The sequence below is a fragment of the Oncorhynchus tshawytscha genome, linkage group LG13 (genome assembly GCF_018296145.1).
Source record: "Oncorhynchus tshawytscha isolate Ot180627B linkage group LG13, Otsh_v2.0, whole genome shotgun sequence".
In the NCBI taxonomy this organism is placed as follows: domain Eukaryota; kingdom Metazoa; phylum Chordata; class Actinopteri; order Salmoniformes; family Salmonidae; genus Oncorhynchus; species Oncorhynchus tshawytscha.
In genome coordinates this window covers 75,428,681-75,447,289 of record NC_056441.1, presented here as the reverse complement: position 1 = coordinate 75,447,289, position 18,609 = coordinate 75,428,681, and the positions used below count along the sequence as shown (strand labels likewise).

Sequence of the window (18,609 nt, the reverse complement as noted above, 5' to 3'; positions counted from 1 at the left end):
TTTTGAAAAATGACATCAAGGTTCTGAAATTAGTGCCAAAGTGATTGTAAAAAAACTGTAAAAGCACACTTTAATTTAAAGAGACTAATCATTTTGGTCTTCTAAGAAATACAATATTTTAATGTGATTCCCATCTCGGTGAGAATCGAGAGCTCCATTGTTATGTCTTGGTAACTGAATTTTTTCCCCATAGTGGCCTACTGAATGTCTTTCAGTTACTGAATAACTTCAGTAACTCAATCTCTCTCAGTTACTGAATTACTTTTAGAAACTGAATCTCTCTCAGTTACTAACCTAAAAGGATGATAAAATTCAAGGAACTTTCTGCTGTCTGCATTTGAGTTTATATACAAATCTATTATTACAGAATGTGCAGTAAAACTATTACAGATGTGCTCTTAAGTTAAACATTCTGGAATTGTATTTCAATACATCTTGACTACATCTTGACGAAAACCAATTTCCCTTAAATCTCTACCAGAGGAGGCTGGTGGGAGGAGCTATAGGAGAATGGGCTCATTCTAATGGCTGGAATTGAATCAATGCAACGGAGTCAAACACCTTGTTTTCATGGGTTTGATGTGTTTGGAACCATTCCATTGATTCCATTCCAGCCATTACAATGAGCTCGTTCTCCTCCTATAGCTCCTCCCACCAGCCTCCTCTGATGTCTACATATTTACCAGACCATCATGTATTTTATTCATCAACAAATTGAGCCACCTTATCTCTGAGTAAAGATTAGATCAACTCAGAGAAATGAGACCTGAGATATTGCCTGTCTAAATGAGAGAGCACATGGTAAAGTGGAGGTATTTGCTTGTCTTTTGGTGTTAGCAGACAGACTGTACTGCAGGTCTTACCCAACCCCAATCAATTTAATCAATGGTATCAAGTATGTCCCATTCAAACTATAGTACAGTCGTGGCCAAAAGTTTTGAGAATGACACAAATATTAATTTCCACAAAGTTTGTTGCTTCAGTGTCTAGATATTTTTGTCAGATGTTACTATGGAATACTGAAGTAGAATTACAAGCATTTCATAAGTGTCAAAGGCTTGTACTGACAATTACATGAAGTTGATGCAAAGAGTCAATATTTGCAGTGTTGACCCTTCTTTTTCAAGGCCTCTGCAATCCGCCCTGGCATGCTGTCAATTAACTGGGCCACATCCTGACTGATGGCAGCCCATTCTTGCATAATCAATGCTTGGAGTTTGTCAGAATTTGTGGATTTTTTTTTGTCCACCCGCCTCTTGAGGATTGACCACAAGTTCTCAATGGGATTAAGGTTTGGGGAGTTTCCTGGCCATGGACCCAAAATATCGATGTTTTGTTCCCCGAGCCACTTAGTTATCACTTTTGCCTTATGGCAAGGTGCTCCATCATGCTGGAAAAGGCATTGTTCGTCACCAAACTGTTCCTGGATGGTTGGGAAAAGTTGCTCTCCATTCTTTATTCATGGCTGTGTTCTTAGGCAAAATTGTGAGTGAGCCCACTCCCTTGGCTGAGAAGCAACCCCTCAAATGAATGGTCTCAGGATGCTTTACTGTTGGTATGACACAGGACTGATGGTAGCGCTCACCTTGTCTTCTCCGGAAAAGCTTTTTTCCGGATGCCCCAAACAATCGGAAAGGGGATTCATCAGAGACAACGACATTACCCCAGTCCTCAGCAGTCCAATCCCTGTACATTTTGCAGAATATCAGTCTGTCTATGATGTTTTTCCTGGAGAGAAGTGGCTTCTTTGCTGCCCTTCTTGACACCAGGACATCCTCCAAAAGTCTTTGCCTCACTGTGCGTGCAGATGCACTCACACCTGCCTGCTGCCATTCCTGAGCAAGCTCTGTACTGGTGGTGCACCGATCCCGCAGCTGAATCAACTTTAGGAGATGGTCCTGGCACTTGCTGGACTTTCTTGGGCACCCTGAAGCCTTCTTCACAACAATTGAACCGCTCTCCTTGAAGTTCTTGATGATCCGATAAATGGTTGCAATCGTACTGGCAGCAATATCCTTGCCTGTGAAGCCCTTTGTGTGCAAAGCAATGATGACGGCACGTGTTTCCTTGCAGGTAACCATGATTGACAGAGGAAGAACAATGATTCCAAGCACCACCCTCCTTTTTAAGCTTCCAGTCTGTTATTCAAACTCAATCAGCATGACAGAGTGATCTCCAGCCTTGTACTCATCAACACTCACACCTGTGTTAACGAGAGAATTAATGACATGATGTCAGTTGGTCCTTTTGTGGCAGTGGACATGTTTTGGGGGGAATTCAATGCATGTGCATTTCAAAGAGAGACTTTGTAATTAATTGCAATTCATCTGATCACTCTTCATAATATTCTGGAGTATATGCAAATTGCCATCTTACAAACTGAGGCAGCAGACTTTGTGAAAATTAATATTTGTGTCATTCTCAAAACTTTTGACCACGACTGTACACCCCAAGGGTTAAAATTGTAAACCTCAGGGTGTAACAAGATCAAGGGGAAATATTAGATGAGGGGGTTTAGGAGATGTGTGCCACAAAAGGCTACTTCCAGTCCAACCAGTCAAGGCAAGACAGTCACCCCAGGTGCACTCTCCTTCTCTTTCCTACTCTTCCTTCTCTCGTCTCCCAACTCCATCCCCTCCACCCACACAGGTCCAGCATCGTTTGGCAGAAACACTAGAGCTTATCCTAGTGCCGCCAAAGTCAGCCAACTGGCCCCGTGCACTGCAGCCAGCCAGAGTGAACATAATATGCAGCGAAAGGTCCTCACTGTATAGACAAAACATAGCCATTGGCTGTTCAGCTTAAAAAGACCCCAGTACGCAGCAGCAATGAGCTCCTGTGGATCTTCCCACTAGTCCCCAGTCTGTGTTGAAAGAGCCCCCCCTTAAGGCATGTTTCTGTCACTTCTAGCTGCAGTGATTTTAGACAGGGCACTTGAGGGGAGGTCATTTTGTTTCTGAGCATGAGGGTTTCTATGTCCACTCCTGGCTGTCCTACTGTGTCTGGCCTCTCTCACCCTCACCGGCCCTGTCATGGCTGCTTTGTTCGGGTTGACCTTAACTGAACTAGGCTGACGCTGTGAGGCGACCAGTTTGGCAGCCTGTCTCTGCCTGGCGGCAAGCTCGGGGAACTGCTTGGTGTAGAGAGTGTCTGTGTACTGCAGCTCTGGAGTGACCAGGTTCTGACAGTGTGTTTTGGTAGGCCCGACCAGCCCAGGGTTCAGGTTGTAGCCCTGGATGATGGCCGCCCCGTACTGGAAGGGCTTCAGCCCGGCATCCTTCACCTGCGACGGGTCCACTGCACCACCATCCTTCAGGCAGGTTTTGGCTAGTTCGGCACGTCGCTCCTGCAGCCGAGTCACCTCCCGTCTCATCTCCTCACGCCCCACAGTAGCGTCCACGCGTCGCCAGAAGGTGATGTTAAAGTGCAGGTAGAGCTGCCAGTCAAGGGCATTCCAGGCTCTGATCTTGTCGGCGGTGTGTGGGGAGAGCATGTGCCGTGTGCGCTCGCTTCGGCTGTTCAACTTAAAGGAGACGACATCATCCAGAGACCAGCAGAGGGCGCGCTTGAGCAGGATCATGGACTCGTCAAAGTACTCTGAGATGAGGATGAGGTGGAAGTCCTGCTCAATGGCGCCAATGGCTTTGGCGCCCCGCGTCTCCAGGTCTCCGGGTGTCTCTGTTGCGACGTTGTTGTCGAAGCCAAAGTCAAAGGTCAGGATGTTACGGGCATAATGGTTGTTGGGCAGGGAGGTGTTGTAACCACGCCAACCATTGTCAAGGAAGTCGTCCAGGCTGCGGGCCTTGTGGAAGGCTGGGATGCTCTTGTAGTAGATGAAAATGGACTCCATCATGGCAACGGGGTTCTTCAGGATGGAGAAGTAGAACGTGTCCTGGGGCATCACTTTCCTCACCTGAGACACAACAGAAAAGACCAAAACGAGAACAAAATGTGTTAGTGGGATGCCTTGGTGGTGTATAATAATTTAACAATTATTGGCTAAAAAATCTAGTAAAATTAATCTTGTGTTAGTCTGAACCTCAATATTACCTATGATGCAGTGGAGGCTGCTTTAGGGGAGGACGGCTCATAATAATGGCCGGAACAGAGCAAATGGAATGGCATCAAACACATGGAAACCATGAGTTTGATGGAAACAATGTGTTTGATGTATCTGATAGCATTCCACTGATTCCGCTCCAGACATTACCACAAGCCCGTCCTCCCCAATTAAAGTGCCACCAACCTCCTGTGCTATGATGATAGAACTCACCTCTGGTGGTCTGAACCTCATGTGGTTGCACATGATGTGGAACTCTTTGACACTGCGGCTCCTCACTCCCTCCACAAAGTGTGAGGCGAAGAAGAAGGGATAGAACAGCTGGCTGTGCTTGTTCAGTGGAAGGGCGAAGGTCAGATTGCGGCTGTCGCCATAGCGATATAAGATGTTCAGGATGGTGCTGCTGGCCGTTTTGTGCGTCTTGAGAAAGACGATGTGGTTCTTCGGCCGACAGGTGGCGCTGGCTACCTCAGATTTCACCTCGTTTATCACCACGGCAACTACAGAGTTGGTGCCTAAAGGGGCAAGGCTGTTTCTACTCTTCAGCTGATTGGTTGAGAGGAGTTCGGGAGGTTTGTAAGGTAAGGTGGATACCACTTTGATAGATGGGTGGCCCAGCTGGAGAACTACAGACCCAGGAACCCCCAAATGCAACTCATCATCACCCAGTGTGACTTTGGGCAGGGCTGCGTTTACTGCTGAAACTTTACCCCTAGCCTCTTTCCTAGAGTCTTTGACCTTATTGACAGTGTATGAGAGCTTTAGATGTTGGTGATGCTCCTGGACACGCCTCTCCACCCCTGGCTCATCTCTGCCATGTTGATGTTCTGCTACCTTCTGCTTCCCTTTGGCCCGTTGTTTAAGAGCTCCTTCCTCCTGTGACCTCATTTCCTCTTCTACAACAGGGGCGTGCGAAGAGCGCAAGCGTACCCAGTCCCTCTGCTCCGTCGGGAGCGTTCTCTGGATCTTGATGGTGAACTGCACATTCAGGAGCTTCTCGCTTAACATCTTATCATTCCTGAAACCAAACAATGTTAGACTACAGTTAGCCAATCACTGTCAGCCTGTTTCAAAACAAAACAATTATCCAGAACAATGAAGTGGAATGTAAAAGCTTGTTAGTTTCACCAAACATGATCTATTATATTGACAAGTTAGGAGAGTGACCACTCTAACAATCAAAATACACGTCCTCAATGATTGAAGGCAGGCGCGATCAGGTGGGACTATTCTAGCCAATGAAAGGACAGATACGCGTGTGAACAGCAGTCGTTTTTCTCAAAGTTGTCAGAATTCCAAGTGCATCCACTTATATCAGTACATTTGTAACAGACTAAAGGTTGCGAAACTTACAGTGCATTCAGAAAGTATTCAGACCCCCTTACTTTTTCCAAATTTTTGTTATGTTACAGCCTTATTCTAAACTGGATTAAATTACATGTTTTACACGTTAAACTACAATACCCCATAATGACAAAGTGAAAACAGTTTTTTTGAAATATTTGCAAATGTATAAAAAAAATAAAAAACAGAAACCTTATTTACATAAGTATTCAGACCCTTTGCTATAAGATTTGGAATTGACATCAGGGCCACCCTGTTTCCATTTACAATCCCATAGATGTTTCTACAACTTTAGATGTTTCTACAACTTCCACCTGTGGTAAATTCAATTGATTGGACATGATTTTGAAATGCACACACCTATCTATATCAGGTTCCACAGTTGACAGTGCACTTCAGAGCAAAAACCAAGCCATGAGGTCAAAGGAATTGTCCATAGAGACAGGATTGTGCACATATCTGGGGAAGGTTACTGAAACATTTCTGCATCATTGAAGGTCCCCAAGACACAGTGGCCTCCATCATTCTTAAATGAATTAAGTTTGGAACCACCAAGACTCTTCCTAGAGGTGGCCGTCTGGCCAAACTGAGCAATCGGGGGAGAAGGGCCTTGGTCAGGGAGGTGACCAAGAACCCAATGGTCTCTCTGACAGAGCTCCTGTCTCTGACAGTTCCTCTGTGGATATGGGAGAATCTTCCAGAAGGACAACCATCTCTGCAGCACTCCACCAATCAGGTCTTTATGGTAGAGTGGACAGACGGAAGCCACTTCCCAGTAAAAGGCACATGACAGCCCGCTTGGAGTTTGCCAAAAGCCACCAAAAGGACTCTCAGACCATGAGAAACAAGATTCTCTGGTCTGATGAAACCAAGATTGAAGTCTTTGGCCTGAATGCCAAGCGTAATGTCTGGAGGAAACCTGGCACCATCCCTACGGTGAAGCATGGCGGTGGCAGCATCATGCTGTGGGGATGCTTTTCAGCGGCAGGGACTGGGAGACTAATCAGGATCGAGTGGAAAATGAACGAAGCAAAGTACAGAGAGATCCTTGATGAAAAGAGCGCTCAGGACCTCAGACTGGGGCAAAGGTCCACCTTCCAACAGGACAACGACCCTAAGCACACAGCCAAGACAACGGAGGAGAGGCTTCGAGGACAAGTCTCCGAATGTCCAGAGCCCGGACTTGAACCCGATCTAACATTTCTAGAGAGACCTGAAAACCTTTTATATTTTAAAAATGTTTGCTTTGTCATTATGGGGTGTTGTGTGTAGATTGATGGGTTGAAAAATAACAATTTAATCAATTTTAGAATAAGGCTGTAACGTAACAACATTTTGAAAAAGTAAAGAGGTCTGAATACTTCCCGAATGTATATTCGAGCAAACAAGCCTCACTCAATCTGACATTCTCTCATAGAAAAATCCTCTCGTTTCACCCATTCCTCTCTGGTTTCACTACCATTAACACCAATCCAGGTAGTATGAAGATCTGACCTAATACCTACAGATGTAGGATCTTAATTTGAGCCAGTTTGCTACAGCAGGAAAATTATCCTGTAACAACAGTGGATTATAATTAATGGACATTTTTGTAGTGGATGTTACATTTTTCCTAATTTAAAATCAAGCCTAAAATGTCTAAATGGAAATTACAAATCTTTACAAACCTTTTATAACCTAAAATAGACTAAAAGTTTTACATTTCCTGCTTTGCAGGAAAGTTCTCCTGCAACAGGTTGATCAAATAAAGATCCTACATGTGTATGTACAGTAGCACAAGACTCACCTGGATTGCCAGACGACTCCTAGGATCTGGATGGCCACACAGAGCACAGTGAGGGCCATGAGCACCATCCATAGATTACGCATGTGGCTGCACAGAACTACCTTCAGCCACCTGCAGGGGGGGGAGACCAACCACAGGAACCACATTAGAGTCTGCAGCAGCATCAGGTACAGAAATACTACAGACAACGGGACTGATTCTATGACTATAAATTAATTTATTAATTTAAAGAATCTCAAGAATATCTTGTGTCTTTAACTATATTATTTTATACCAACCTGCTGATATAATCTCATTCCAAAACTGTAACTTCATTTTCAAATCATAACCATGATTGACACCTTTGGCTTAAAATGAGTACTGATCTATGCTAGACCACAGAAATGATCTCTGTACTGTTGGATGTTTTTTCTTGAGGCTTGGTGGCTATAATTAGGATGACTGCTGCGCATGTGTTTGTATACACATGGTGTGTGCGAGAAGGAAGAGATAATCTCAATGATTTACAAGATAATCCAACAGCATCTCAATGAGTGGAACAGTGATTCACAGAAACTCTTCCAACCGTAGAGGAAATGTCACTATGACTGTTGGATTGGAATGCCTGTGGCATAGTGGTGCATTGACCTTTCCCATCTGTTTGTGGGCTTCATGTTCTAATCAGAGCAATTAGCTGCCCTGTTTGATTCGGCCCATTGAACTGGCGTTGACTAAATTAGAAGAAGAAAAACAACAATCCTCAATACACCCTCTGGACCACTCTGCCCATTCTGTGTGTGTGTTTCTGCTTCTGTTACAGCTACATCCAGAGACATCTGGAACATCTGCCTTCTGCCTGAATGATTTCCAGACAGTTCTACCTCCCTCCCTCCCCCTTCCCCCATCTCTTCCCCTTTCTACTTTCCTCCTTCATTATATCTCCCACTCCCACTCCTCTCTCTCACACATCCACCTGCTCACATGCTGTGTATGTTTGTGCATGTTGTGTGTGTGGTGTGTCTGTGTGTGTGATCGTGCATGCTGCGTGTGGTGTGTGTGTGTGTCTGCCTGTGCATGCGAGTGTGTACATATGAGTATGTGTGTGTGTGTGTGTCCCTGAGCACAATCCATAAGTGCATGGCACCACTATCCTGTTCTTCAGCTGCCCCCAGCTGTTTGTCAGTGTAGTACATTAGTCTGGCCACCAGGGGGTTAAAGCATGACACACACAGAGCCAGATCAAATCAAATCAAAGTTTATTTGTCACGTGAATACAACAGGTGTAGTAGACCTTACGGTGAAATGCTTACTTACAGGCTCTAACCAACGGTGCTAAAAATAAGAAAAAAGGTATGTGTGTGTGTGTATGTGTGTGTGTGTGTGTGTGTGTGTGTGTGTGTGTGTGTGTGTGTGTGTGTGTGTGTGTGTGTGTGTGTGTGTGTGTGTGTGTGTGTGTGTGTGTGTGTGTGTGTGTGTGTCTGTGTGTGTCTGTGTGTGTGTAGGTAAGTAAAGAAATAAAACAACAGTAAAAATACATTTGAAAAAAGAGTAGCAAAGGCTATATACAGACACCTGTTAGTCAGGCTGATTGAGGTAGTATGTACATGTAGGTATTGTTAAAGTGACTATGCATATATGATGAACAGAGAGTAGCAGAAGCGTAAAAAGAGGGGTTGGCGGGTGGCTAGACACAATGCAGATAGCCCGGTTAGCCAATGTGCGGGAGCACTAGTTGGTCGGACCATTTAGGTAGTATGTACATGAATGTATATTTAAAGTGACTATGCATATATGATAAACAGAGAGTATCAGCAGCGTAAAAGAAGGGTTGGGGGAGGCACACAATGCAAATAGTCTGGGTAACCATTTGGTTACCTGTTCAGGAGTCTTATGGCTTGGGGGTAAAAACTGTTGAGAAGCCTTTTTGTCCTAGACTTGGGCAATTGCCGTACCAGGCAGTGATGCAACCGGACCGGTCAGGATGCTCTCGATGTTGCACCTTTTGAGGATCTCAGGACCCATGCCAAATCTTTTTAGTTTCCTGAGGGGGAATAGGCTTTGTCGTGCCCTCTTCACGACTGTCTTGGTGTGTTTGGACTAATCTAGTTTGTTGTTGATGTGGACACCAAGGAATTTGAAGCTCTCAACCTGCTCCACTATAGCCCCGTCGATGAGAATAGGGACGTGCTCGGTGCTCCTTTTCCTGTAGTCCACAATCATCTCCTTAGTATTGGTTACGTTGAGGGACAGGTTGTTATTCTGGCACCACCCGGCCAGGTCTCTGACCTCCTCCCTATAGGCTGTCTTGTCGTTGTCGTGATCAGGCCTACCACTGTTGTGTCGTCAGCAAACTTAATGATGGTGTTGGAGTCGTGCCTGGCCATGCAGTCATGGGTGAAAAAGGAGTACAGGAGGGGACTGAGCACGCACCCCTGGGGAGCTCCAGTGTTGAGGATCAGCGTGGCAGATGTGTTGCTACCTACCCTCACCACCTGGGGGCGGCCTGTCAGGAAGTCTAGGATCCAGTTGCAGAGGGAGGCGTTTAGTCCCAGGATCCTTACTTTGGTGATGAGCTTAGAGTGTACTATGGTGTTGAACGCTGAGCTGTAGTCAATGAACAGCATTCTCACATAGGTGTTCCTTTTGTCCAGGTGGGAAAGGGCAGTGTGGAGTGCAATACAGATGGCATCCTCTGTGGATCTGTTTGGGCGGTATACAAATTGGAGTGGGTCTAGGGTTTCTGGGATAATGGTGTTGATGTGAGCCATGACCAGCCTTTCAAAGCACTTCATGGCTATGGACGTGAGTGCTACAGGTCTGTAGTCATTTAGGCAGGTTGCCTTTTTGTTCTTGGGCACAGGGACTATGGTGGTCTGCTTGAAGCATGTTGGTATTACAGACCCAATCAGGGACATGTTGAAAATGTCAGTGAAGACACCTGCCAGTTGGTGAGCACATGCCGAGAGCACACGTCCTGGTAATCCGTCTGGCCCCGCAGCCTTGTGTATGTTGACCTGTGTAAAGGTCTTACTCACGTCGGCTATGGAAAGCGTGATCACACAGTCGTCCGGAACAGCTGATGCTCTCATGCATGCCTCAGTGTTGCTTGCCTCGAAGCGAGCATAGAAGTGATTTAGCTCATCTGGTAGCCTCGTGTCACTGGGCAGCTCACGTCTGTGCTTCCCTTTGCAGTCTGTAATAGTTTGCAAGCCCTATCACATCCGACAAGCGTCAGAGCCGGTGTAGTATGATTCCATCTTAGCCCTGTATTGAAGCTTTGCCTGTTTGATGGTTTGTCGCAGGGCATAGCGGGATTTCTTGTAAGCTTCCGGGTTAGAGTCCCGCACCTTGAAAGTGGCAGCTCTACCCTTTAGCTCAGTGCGAATGTTGCCTATGGCTTCTGGTTGGGTTATGTACGTACAGTCACTGCGGGGACGACGTCCTCAATGCACTTATTGATAAAGCCAGTGACTGATGTGGTGTACTCCTCAATGTGTTCAGAAGAATCCTGGAACATGTTCCAGTCTGTGATAGAAAAACAGTCCTGTAGTTTAGCATCTGCTTCATCTGACCATTATTTTATAGGCCAGGTCACTGGTGGTTCCTGCTTTAGTTTTTGCTTGTAAGCAGGAATCGGGTGGATAGAGTTGTGGTCGGATTTACCAAATGGAGGGCGAGGGAGAGCTTTGTACGTGTCTCTGTGTATGGAGTATAGGTGATTTAGAATTTTTATCCCTCTGGTTGCACATTTAACATGTTGATAGAGATTTGGTAGAACTGATTTAAGTTTCCCTGCTTTAAAGTCTCCGGCCACTAGGAGCGCCGCCTCTGGGTGAGTGGTTTCCTGTTCGCTTATTTCCTTATACATCCATCACTGATGGGTCATCATCAAGACATGGGATGATGATGTCACTGTGGAGCTAGTTGATTGACTCAAACAGGCATGCCACCACCATGACTAAACAACACTACACATTACCCTTGATCCTCTAGTTCAGTTGCCCCCCTGGAAGCAGCTAATGGGCAAACTCTGATTGACCCGTGTCACAAATGGAGTAAAGGCAAGGGAGACAAACATGAAAATACCAGGCAATGTAGTTGCTAGGGAAATGACACAACATGTGTCCTTAATATACCATTATATACCATCCTCCCTGTTTGTAGTGGTTTTTCATTGAACTCTGTTGCAACTTGCTTATGCATTGTGGCACTGACTAAATATGTCCCTGTGGTTGTGTGCTAGCAACATGGTTTGTGTGGGTTCTGGTTTGCGTTTGATCAGTTTTTTTTACTGTGCTTTCCCATGTGCATGGATCACTCCACTACGACACAAACGGAATAGGGATGACATTCCTTTTTAACATTAATGAATAATGGAGTGAAACACTATGAAAGAGTTGGCTGTTTGAACTGATATTTGTCAGGAGTGAGAGAGAGAGAGAAATAGAGAGAGAGAGGGACTGTTATTCTAGATACATCACTGATCTACATACAGTGCCTACAGATAGTGTTCACACCCCTTGACTTTTCCACATTTTTTTGTGTTACAGCCTGAATTTAAAATGGATTAAACACAATGTCCCATACAAACAATATCCCATAATGTCAATGAGGAATTATGTTTTTAGAAATGTTTACAAATTAATTTTAAAAAGCTCAAATGTCTTGAGTATCCAACCACTTCGTTATGGTAAGCCTAAAGTTCAGGGGTAAAATGTTGCTTAATTAAGTCACATAAGTTGCATGGACTCACTCTGTGTGCAATAACAGTGTTTAATGACTACCAAAAATAATGAGTCTAATCTCTGTTAACTTTTTCATTTAACTAGGCAAGTCAGTGTGACTTGGTGCCTCTAGCACTGAGATGCAGTGCCTTAGACCGCTGCACCACTCGAGAGCCCACACATAATATTAGCTTTAAGGTCCATAAGTCGAGCAGTGAATTTCAAACACAGATTCAACCTCCAAGACCAGGGAAGTTTTCCAATGCCTTGAAAAGAAGGGAACCTATTGGTAGATGGGTCGAAATAAAAAAGCAGACATTGGATATCCCTTTGACCATGGTGAAGTTGTTCATTACAACTTTGGATGGTGTATCAATACACCCAGTTGCCGGAGAGAAAGGAAACCGCTCAGACATATCACCATGAGGCCAATGGTGACGTTGAAACAGTTACAGACTTGAATGGCTGTGATAAGAAAGAACTGAGGATGGATCATCAACATTGTAGTTACTCCACAATACTAATGTAAATGAATGAGTGAAAAGAAGGAAGCCTGTACAGAATACAAATATTCCAAAACAAGCATCTTGTTTGCAACAAGGCACTAAAGTAATAGTGAAATATATTTTTTGTCCTGAATACAAAGTGTTATGTTTGGGGCAAATCCAATGCTACACATTACTGAGTAGCACTCTCCATATTTTCAAGCATTGTGGTGGCTGCATCATGTTATGGGTATGCTTATAATCATTTTTCAGGTACAAAATTTATGGCAAAATCCTAGAGCAAAACCTGGTTCAGTCTGCTTTCCACCAGACACTGGGAGATTAATTCAACTTTCAGCAGGACAATAACCTAAATCACATGGCCAAATCTACACTGGAGTTTCTTACCAAAAAGATCAACAACCAATTTGACAGAGCTTGAAGAATTTTCAGAAGAATAATGGGCAAACATTGCACAATCCAGGTGTAGAAAGCTCTTAGAGACCTACCCAGAAAGACTCACAGCTGTAATTGCTGCCAAAGATGTTTCTACAAAGTATTGACTAGGGAGTGTGAATACTTGTGTAAATGAGAGACAGTATTTTTGTATATAATTTTCAATAAAATGGCAAACATTTCTACAAACATGTTTTTACTTCGTCATTATGGGGTGTTGTGTGTAGATGGGTGAGAAAAAACAAACAATTTAATCCGTTTTGAATTCAGGCTGTAACACAACCAAATATGTAATAAGTCAAGGGGTATGAAGACTTTCTGAAGGCACTGGATAGGTAAAAGTAAATTAATCCACAAATATAATTTTACATTTATCTTAAATGACCCCATTTTCATGAATTCGACGACATAAGCTTGGAGCTCATTAAAAAAACATCATGTGACTTGAACCAGGAAGTAGGCAAGACTTTCATAGGGTATAGGACACAGGAAAGGATACCACAGTAGGAGAGAGAGTATTTGCAATTGAAGTCTGTCCAAAGTCATGGTCTGCGTGGCCACGCACGCCTCCAACTCAATCATCAAGTTTGCGGACGACACAACAGTGGTAGGCTTGATTACCAAGAACGACGAGACGGCCTACAGGGAGGAGGTGAGGGCCCTCGGAGTGTGGTGTCAGGAAAATAACCTCACACTCAACGTCAACAAAACTAAGGAGATGATTGTGGACTTCAGGAAACAGCAGAGGGAACACCCCCCTATCCACATTGATGGAACAGTAGTGGAGAGGGTAGTAAGTTTTAAGTTCCTCGGCATACACATCACAGACAAACTGAATTGGTCCACCCACACAGACAGCATCGTGAAGAAGGCGCAGCAGCGCCTCTTCAACCTCAGGAGGCTGAAGAAATTTGGCTTGTCACCAAAAGCACTCACAAACTTCTACAGATGCACAATCGAGAGCATCCTGGCGGGCTGTATCACCGCCTGGTAAGGCAACTGCCAGAGGGTAGTGAGGTCTGCACAACGCATCACCGGGGGCAAACTACCTGCCCTCCAGGACACCTACACCACCCGATGTTACAAGAAGGCCAAAAAGATCATCAAGGACAACAACCACCTGAGCCACTGCCTGTTCACCCCGCTATCATCCAGAAGGCGAGCTCAGTACAGGTGCATCAAAGCTGGGACCGAGAGACTGAAAAACAGCTTTTATCTCAAGGCCATCAGACTGTTAAACAGCCACCACTAACATTGAGTGGCTGCTGCCAACACACTGACTCAATTCCAGCCACTTTAATAATGGGAATTGATGAGAAATGATGTCAACTATATCACTAGCCACTTTAAACAATGCTACCTAATATAATGTTTACATACCCTACATTATTCATCTCATATGTATACGTATATACTGTACTCTATATCATCTACTGCATCTTTATGTAATACATGTATCACTAGCCACTTTAACTATGCCACTTTGTTTACATACTCATCTCATATGTATATACTGTACTCGATACCATCTACTGTATCTTGCCTATGCCGCTCTGTACCATCACTCATTCATATATCCTTATGTACATATTCTTTATCCCCCTACACTTGTGTGTGTAAGACAGTAGTTTTGGAATTGTTAGTTAGATTACTTGTTGGTTATTACTGCATTGTCGGAACTAGAAGCACAAGCATTTCGCTACACTCACATTAACATCTGCTAACCATGTGTATGTGACAAATAAAATTTGATTTGATTTGTACCTTGAAGACATTTCTGTCTCTGCCTCCTGCCTGCCTTCAGGTGAAATAAGATGTCAGGTTTGGATATAGCCTAATGAATTTTCAATTTTACCAGATACTTAGAATAGTAATGACAACCACACTCTCTCCACATCTCCCTCCATCTCTCTCTTAATCTCTTTCTCATTCTCAGTCTCTCTCTCTCTTTTTCTCTCACTCTGTCTGTCTGTGTCTCTCTCTCTCGCTCTCTGTATTACTTGGATACAAATGCTCTGCCTGACTCCACTCACAACCCCTAACACACACATTCTCTGCACACTCTGATACACAGACACACACACACACACACACACACACACACACACACACACACACACACACACACACACACACACACACACACACACACACACACACACACACACACACTAGCAGCTCATTTGGTTGTGGCAGTTAAAGGCTTAAATGCTTCTGAGGAGAACAAATCAAAGGTTACCTATAAAGAAAGATCCAGAGCCAACTAATTTAGATTTACTTAACCAATGAGTGGAATAAGAACAGCTAACTGGTTTTGTCATGCCCTGTGGTCACATCCAGTTCCACTACACTAAATAAAAACACAGACTTTCCAAAAAACCTTCCTCAGTCCTGCACCGCAAACAATTGCCGGTCAAACAGAAAATGGAGAGGGACTGGGGTTAGTTTGAGTCTAACTGGAGGACCGTGGCACCCCCGAAATCCCTTCCACATGAAGAGAGAGGGAGAGGAAGAGAGAGAACAGTTGATTTAATAGTTGTGATACCAATAGCTGAATGACATTTCTACATAAGTCACATACATGTAAGTCACTGAAGACTACCGACATCCATGTCTCACTGAGGACCCCTACAGGGTAGCACAGTCGATAATAATCAAACTATGGCGCTACAGTTCAGCACAGACCCAATACAAACACAGCTTAGAGAAGGAAACCTCATTCATGATAAGCAGATGTATGCAAACTCACTGCATGCAAACTAAGGATTAGACTATAGTGTGATCAGCACTATATCCAATTTCTCCAATTTGTAGAATTTATACTTACACACGCACACGCGTGCGCACACACACACACACACACACACAATGACAATACTTCTATTGTGATATGAGCAGGAATAACAGTCATATTGCCAAGGTATTAAATTGAGCAGCAGCAGCCGACAGAGAGATAGACAAACACCAGGAGGCCATGGACATGAGGAATGAATAAAAGGGATTTTTAACAAAACGCTTCAGGTTTTCCCAGGCTATGGAGACATCTGGAGAATGGCCTGCCATTCCCTGCCTGCTGCATAGCTACACTCCTGTATGCCAGCCGACACATATACACAGTACACACACACATGCACACACACACACACACACACACACACACACACACACACACACACACACACGTGCCCGCACACACACACACATACATTCCCACAGGCATTTAAAGTACATCAGATTCTCTCATATACTACTTTGGGCGCTACACACACACTCTGACAGGATCATGCATGCACAGACGCATAGATTCACACAAACATAGCCTACATACACTGAGCATTTTTCGTCACTCTCCCTCCCTCTAACTTTCTACCTGGGGTTGGACTTTTGGTCACAAGGGATGGAAAGGCCCTGAACCCAGTCCTACTATATATGATGGATTGTAGGCTTGCATGCTTTCCCAGGTCACATTTATGTCTTTAATAACATATCCCAACTCCTACCTGGCTGATCCGGACTTGACCAGTTAAACAGGGAGTTGTGGTAATCTCCCTGGATGTTGATCCCTTATCATGACACACAACCCTACAGAATGACTTCTAGGTCTTTTCGTAGGTGTAAAATATTTGTATTAGATTATACAGTAGTAGCTACTTGTGTAAACAGTAAGATTATGCAGTCTGTTCATAGTAATATAGCTTTTATCTGTAACAGTAAAAGGAAAACGTATAGTGTTTGATTCTGTGTCCTTGTGTGGAGTAAGGTCGGGCAGACCGGTTTATTATGGCGCTGATATCTGCTGTATTAGGCTGTACTAGGCACTGACATCCTACACGTTTTCCATCTTGTTCTTATCGGTTCCAAATGACAAGCCAATGACCTTTAAACTGAATTTCAGGACTGTTTTTCATCCATGTTCTTGAACACTATTAGAGGTTTGACTATTGGACAATTAGAAATTGAACTTTGGGTCACTTTATTACACATCAGATCTAGCCTGACATTTAGATGTGTACCTGTTCATGACCTGTTCACCATAATTTATGTTCGATTTGATTTAACTGTTTTAAAAAGTGCTCTCAGTGCAGTTTAGGCTTTAAATGTATGTTTTAAGAAAACGAGGATTCCCTTCAGTTTAACTGAGAAGAGCTATTTATTATTTCAGTAGGGCCCCCCCAAACACGCCAATCTACGCCTACGGCATCTAAATGTTAGAGTTAAATAATTTACGAGTTTTGTGGATCTATTCTACATTGCTTGTTGTTGCAATTAAATCTCATCGTCTTTGAAACGTGCCATCTTACTTCTATTGGAACGGTAATAAAAATCATTCTGAACCAAAAGATTCACAAAATCCATTACAATAACTGCCGATTTGAGTAAATGCCAACAGTGCCATTGTATTATTTTCTCTCCATAGTCTAGTGTGTGGTCAGTGTGAATGGGAGCAATAGCTATTTAATTACAGTAAATAATTTGCGTCTGGCTTTTATTTTCACAAAGTATGGGCAAGTTGGCCTAGGCTGTAGCAACGAGGACTCTAAATCAAATCTAAATAAACATCTCATCGTATGGCACTCCACTGTTAGATTTCGTTCTCTGCGTGCGCATATGAATAACGTAATGTATCTGTAGTCCGCTCTTTCGCATATTATGGACTATTGTGGGCAATAGCGTCACCGACCAACAGCTTTCCAATGAACTATCGCTAAAGGAATGTAACACAATACAAAAGACCAGAAGTCACAATTAATTCACTTACGAGCAACATGGTAGAGATGAGAACAGGGAGAACAGCTCGCGCTCCTTGATAGATTTCCTTGGCGAGGGTGGCATCTCGCGTGTCTGTCCCAGGAGGGGGGTGCTCAGGAACCCCGGTCCTGCATGCAACTCCGACCAACCCAAGTCACTCTCCCAAGACTCCCCGTTCCCAAGCCACAGACTCCCTAGTCCCCTTTTAGAGTAGGGTTCCCCCCGCTCTCAGTTTATAACTCCTCCCGCTGTCGAGTCATTGGCTCGATGCGCAGACAAAACAAATAGAGGGAGTCAGAAAGGGATGGAGAAAGGAGAGAGAGAGGGGAGGAGGCAGGAGGTTTTACAGCGGATGAAATCGAGAACAAAGGCAGGGATTCTTTGTCACCAGCTAGGTAGTTGTCACACCGTTCTTCACAAGGATAAAGCAGTTACATGCAACCTTGCTCAGCGTCAAATGGGATTTGTAGCATTAACAGTTTGGGTAAAATCACATTCATGTCGAATTTACTGGAAGTGTGAGTAGGTTTGTCTTTTGTGTGAAATATCTAGGAGCATATTACATTTATGAGGTGATGGTTGTTAATATTATAGCCCAATAACACTTTACTGTAACAGGCTTATAACCATAAAACCGCCTGGCTGTTTAGGTCCTTTTTGGAATAAATCCGGTAATATAATAGCTGCAACATCCATAATGAGTTTTCCAGCTGAGAGTCTGCATTTAAAGTGGCACCAAATACCAAAAGGTCCAGAAATGTGCTCCATTGTCCCAAAATGCTATCTACACCTGCAGGGAAAATCTTCAAGAATAGCTATTTTCACAGGTTGTGACAAAAATAAGAGTGTGAGAATTTTGCAGCAGTGACAGGCAGGGGCGTACTGGGACAAAATTCAGCCCTGGCATTTTAGCCACACCAGCACACATTCCTGTGTGCACTCCAAACTACAGAGTATTTCTTTTTCTCACAATATGTTTACTGAGTGATGATATTTTATTTATCTCACAGGCTTCTTAGAAAACCT

The 18,609-nt window shown here is 43.9% G+C and overlaps 1 protein-coding gene across 1 annotated transcript; it reads right to left on the bottom strand.

Moving 5' to 3' along the window:
- Positions 1 to 2,165: 2,165 nt before the first annotated feature.
- Positions 2,166 to 17,810, bottom strand: LOC112265681 (galactose-3-O-sulfotransferase 2). The gene is made up of 4 exons (XM_024443216.2): positions 17,594 to 17,810; positions 7,191 to 7,301; positions 4,274 to 5,078; positions 2,166 to 3,913 (listed from the first exon to the last, which is right to left on the bottom strand). The coding sequence occupies exons 1-4, from the start codon at positions 17,665 to 17,667 to the stop codon at positions 2,885 to 2,887; spliced, it is 2,019 nt and encodes a 672-aa protein (XP_024298984.1). The 5' UTR covers positions 17,668 to 17,810; the 3' UTR covers positions 2,166 to 2,884.
- Between the last annotated feature and the right edge of the window lie 799 nt (positions 17,811 to 18,609).